The 2,265-nt window shown below is 49.2% G+C and overlaps 1 protein-coding gene across 1 annotated transcript; it reads left to right on the forward strand.

Moving 5' to 3' along the window:
• Positions 1-206: 206 nt before the first annotated feature.
• On the forward strand, positions 207-1,969 carry ZNF554 (zinc finger protein 554). Its single transcript, XM_011964072.1, has one exon. The coding sequence runs from the start codon at positions 477-479 to the stop codon at positions 1,641-1,643; it is 1,167 nt and encodes a 388-aa protein (XP_011819462.1). The 5' UTR covers positions 207-476; the 3' UTR covers positions 1,644-1,969.
• Positions 1,970-2,265: the final 296 nt, after the last annotated feature.

Below are 2,265 nucleotides of genomic sequence, written 5' to 3' on the forward strand. Positions count from 1 at the left end.
TCTCGGCTCACCGCAACCTCCGCCTCCCGGGTTCAAGCTATTCTTCTGCCTCAGCCTCCTGAGTACAGGCATGCGCCACCACGCCTGGCTAATTTTTGTATTTTTGGTAGAGACGGGATTTCACCGTGTTGGTCAGGCTCGTCTCAAACTCCTGACCTCAGGTGATCCACCCGCTTCGGCCTCCCAAAGTGCTGGGATTACAGGCGTGAGCCACTGCACCTCCAGAGTAATTTCTTTCTGCATTGATATTTCTCTGCCTTTTCCCGTCACTGTCAATCTTCTGCTGCTGCATCTCATCCTTAGTGGCCTTCCTTGCCACTCATCTGTCTTTTTCCCATCCTTCCCCCATGTTCAAAGCTGATATTTGAACATCAATCCACACAGACCTTGTAGATGTTGGAAGGACTTTGGTCCCACTCGTTTTCAAGCTGTTTCTTCTTAAAAAATTGTTTTCGCCTCAATTGATTCCAGATTGCATGACCATACTAAGAAACCAAGACTCAACTTACAAGAAGGTGGCTTTGCAGGAGGAGCCAGCCAGTGGTTTAAAGATGATAAAGCTTATCAGAGAAGACGGGGGATGGAAGCAATTCGAGAAGAGCCATGAAGACCCCCAGGGACTTCTGAGCCAAAAGCCATCCCTCCACGTAGTGGCCATTCCTCAGGAGAAGGCTACTGCCTGGCACGGATTTGGGGAAAATGGTCATCTGAGCCCAGCCCTTGTTTTATCCCAGGGAATCTCTAGAGGGAATCACTTGTGTGGCAGTGAGCTAGATATTACAAGCTTGGCATCCGATGCAATCTTAAACCACCATCAGATGGGATATGCCAATCGGAGACCCTGTGAAAGTAATGAATGCGGAAATGCCATCAGCCAGAACAGTCACTTGATTCAACACGGGGGGAAAATGTTTGTGTATTTGGAAAATGGGCAGTCATTGAACCACAGTATGGCCCTGACCGTCCACAACAAAATCAACACGGCAGAGAAACCCTTTGCGTGCCAGCAGTGCGGGAAGGTGTTCAACCGGAGGCATTCTTTGAGCGAACATCGAAGAATTCACACGGGAGAGAAACCTTACGAGTGTCAGGAGTGTGGGCGAGCCTTCACGCACAGCTCCACCCTCACGCGCCATCTGAGGACTCATACTGGAGAGAAGCCCTACGCGTGCGGCGAGTGCGGGAAAGCCTTCAACAGGATCTCATCTCTGACTCAGCATCGGAGGATTCACACCGGGGAAAAGCCCTATAAATGTGAAGACTGTGGGAAATCCTTCTGCCAGAGTTCCTACCTGATCTTGCACAGGAGGACACACACCGGAGAGAAGCCCTACGAATGCAGTGAATGTGGAAAGGCCTTTAGCGACCGCTCCTCTCTCAACCAGCACGAGCGAACTCACACGGGCGAGAACCCCTATGAATGCAAGCAGTGCGGGAGAGCCTTCAGCCAGAGGTCTTCCCTTGTGAGGCACGAGAGAACTCACACTGGAGAGAAACCCTACAGGTGTCAGGAATGTGGGAAAGCCTTCAGCCAGAGCTCATCCCTTGTCACACATCAGAAAACTCACAGCAGCCAGAAAACCTACAAAATCATTGACTGTGGGAAAGTGTTCTACCAGAACAGACATCTTATTGGATGTTAGCAATTGCATGCTGCTTTGTAAACCCCTTTTTAGTACTCTGACACATACATGTGGTTATACTTTGCCCTGGTGGGATGGATAATTTGAAAAGAAGTGGGTTTATGTCACCTTCTCACCTTCTTGGAAGAAAGCTCTGAGAATGGGCCTTTTTGTGTTTTGTTATGTTTTTGAGATGGGGCCTGCCACGCAGGCTGGAGTGCAGTGGCGTGATCATAACCTCACTGTAGCTTTGACTTTCTGGGCTCAAGTAATCCTGCCACCCCAGCCTTCCAGGTAGCTAGGACTACAGGCGTGCAACACCATGCCCAGCAAATTTTTAAATTTATTATGGAATTGGAGTCCTGCTACATTACCAAGACTGGTCTTTAATTCCCGGGGTCAAGCACTCCTCCTGTCTTGGCCTCCCAAAGTGCTGGGATTAGAAGCATGAGCCACTGTATCCAGCCTGACGGGGCCTTTTGATAGGAGGAGTTGCCATTACAATATGCCAGTGAGCTCCAGACTTTCGGAAAAGATTAGTGGACGGGAGTGCTATCGTGGATGGGATCTTGCCAAGACCCATCACGTGTTTAGTTGCTTAAACAAAAGGTATTCTGTTTCTTTTTTTTTTTTTTGAGACGGA

This window comes from Colobus angolensis, unplaced genomic scaffold (assembly GCF_000951035.1).
Source record: "Colobus angolensis palliatus isolate OR3802 unplaced genomic scaffold, Cang.pa_1.0 Scaffold64, whole genome shotgun sequence".
NCBI classification, from domain to species: domain Eukaryota; kingdom Metazoa; phylum Chordata; class Mammalia; order Primates; family Cercopithecidae; genus Colobus; species Colobus angolensis.

What these genes read in the sequence shown, in the direction of transcription:
- ZNF554 (XM_011964072.1), top strand. Translation starts at nt 477, where the DNA reads ATGACCATACTAAGAAACCAAGACTCAACTTACAAGAAGGTGGCTTTG.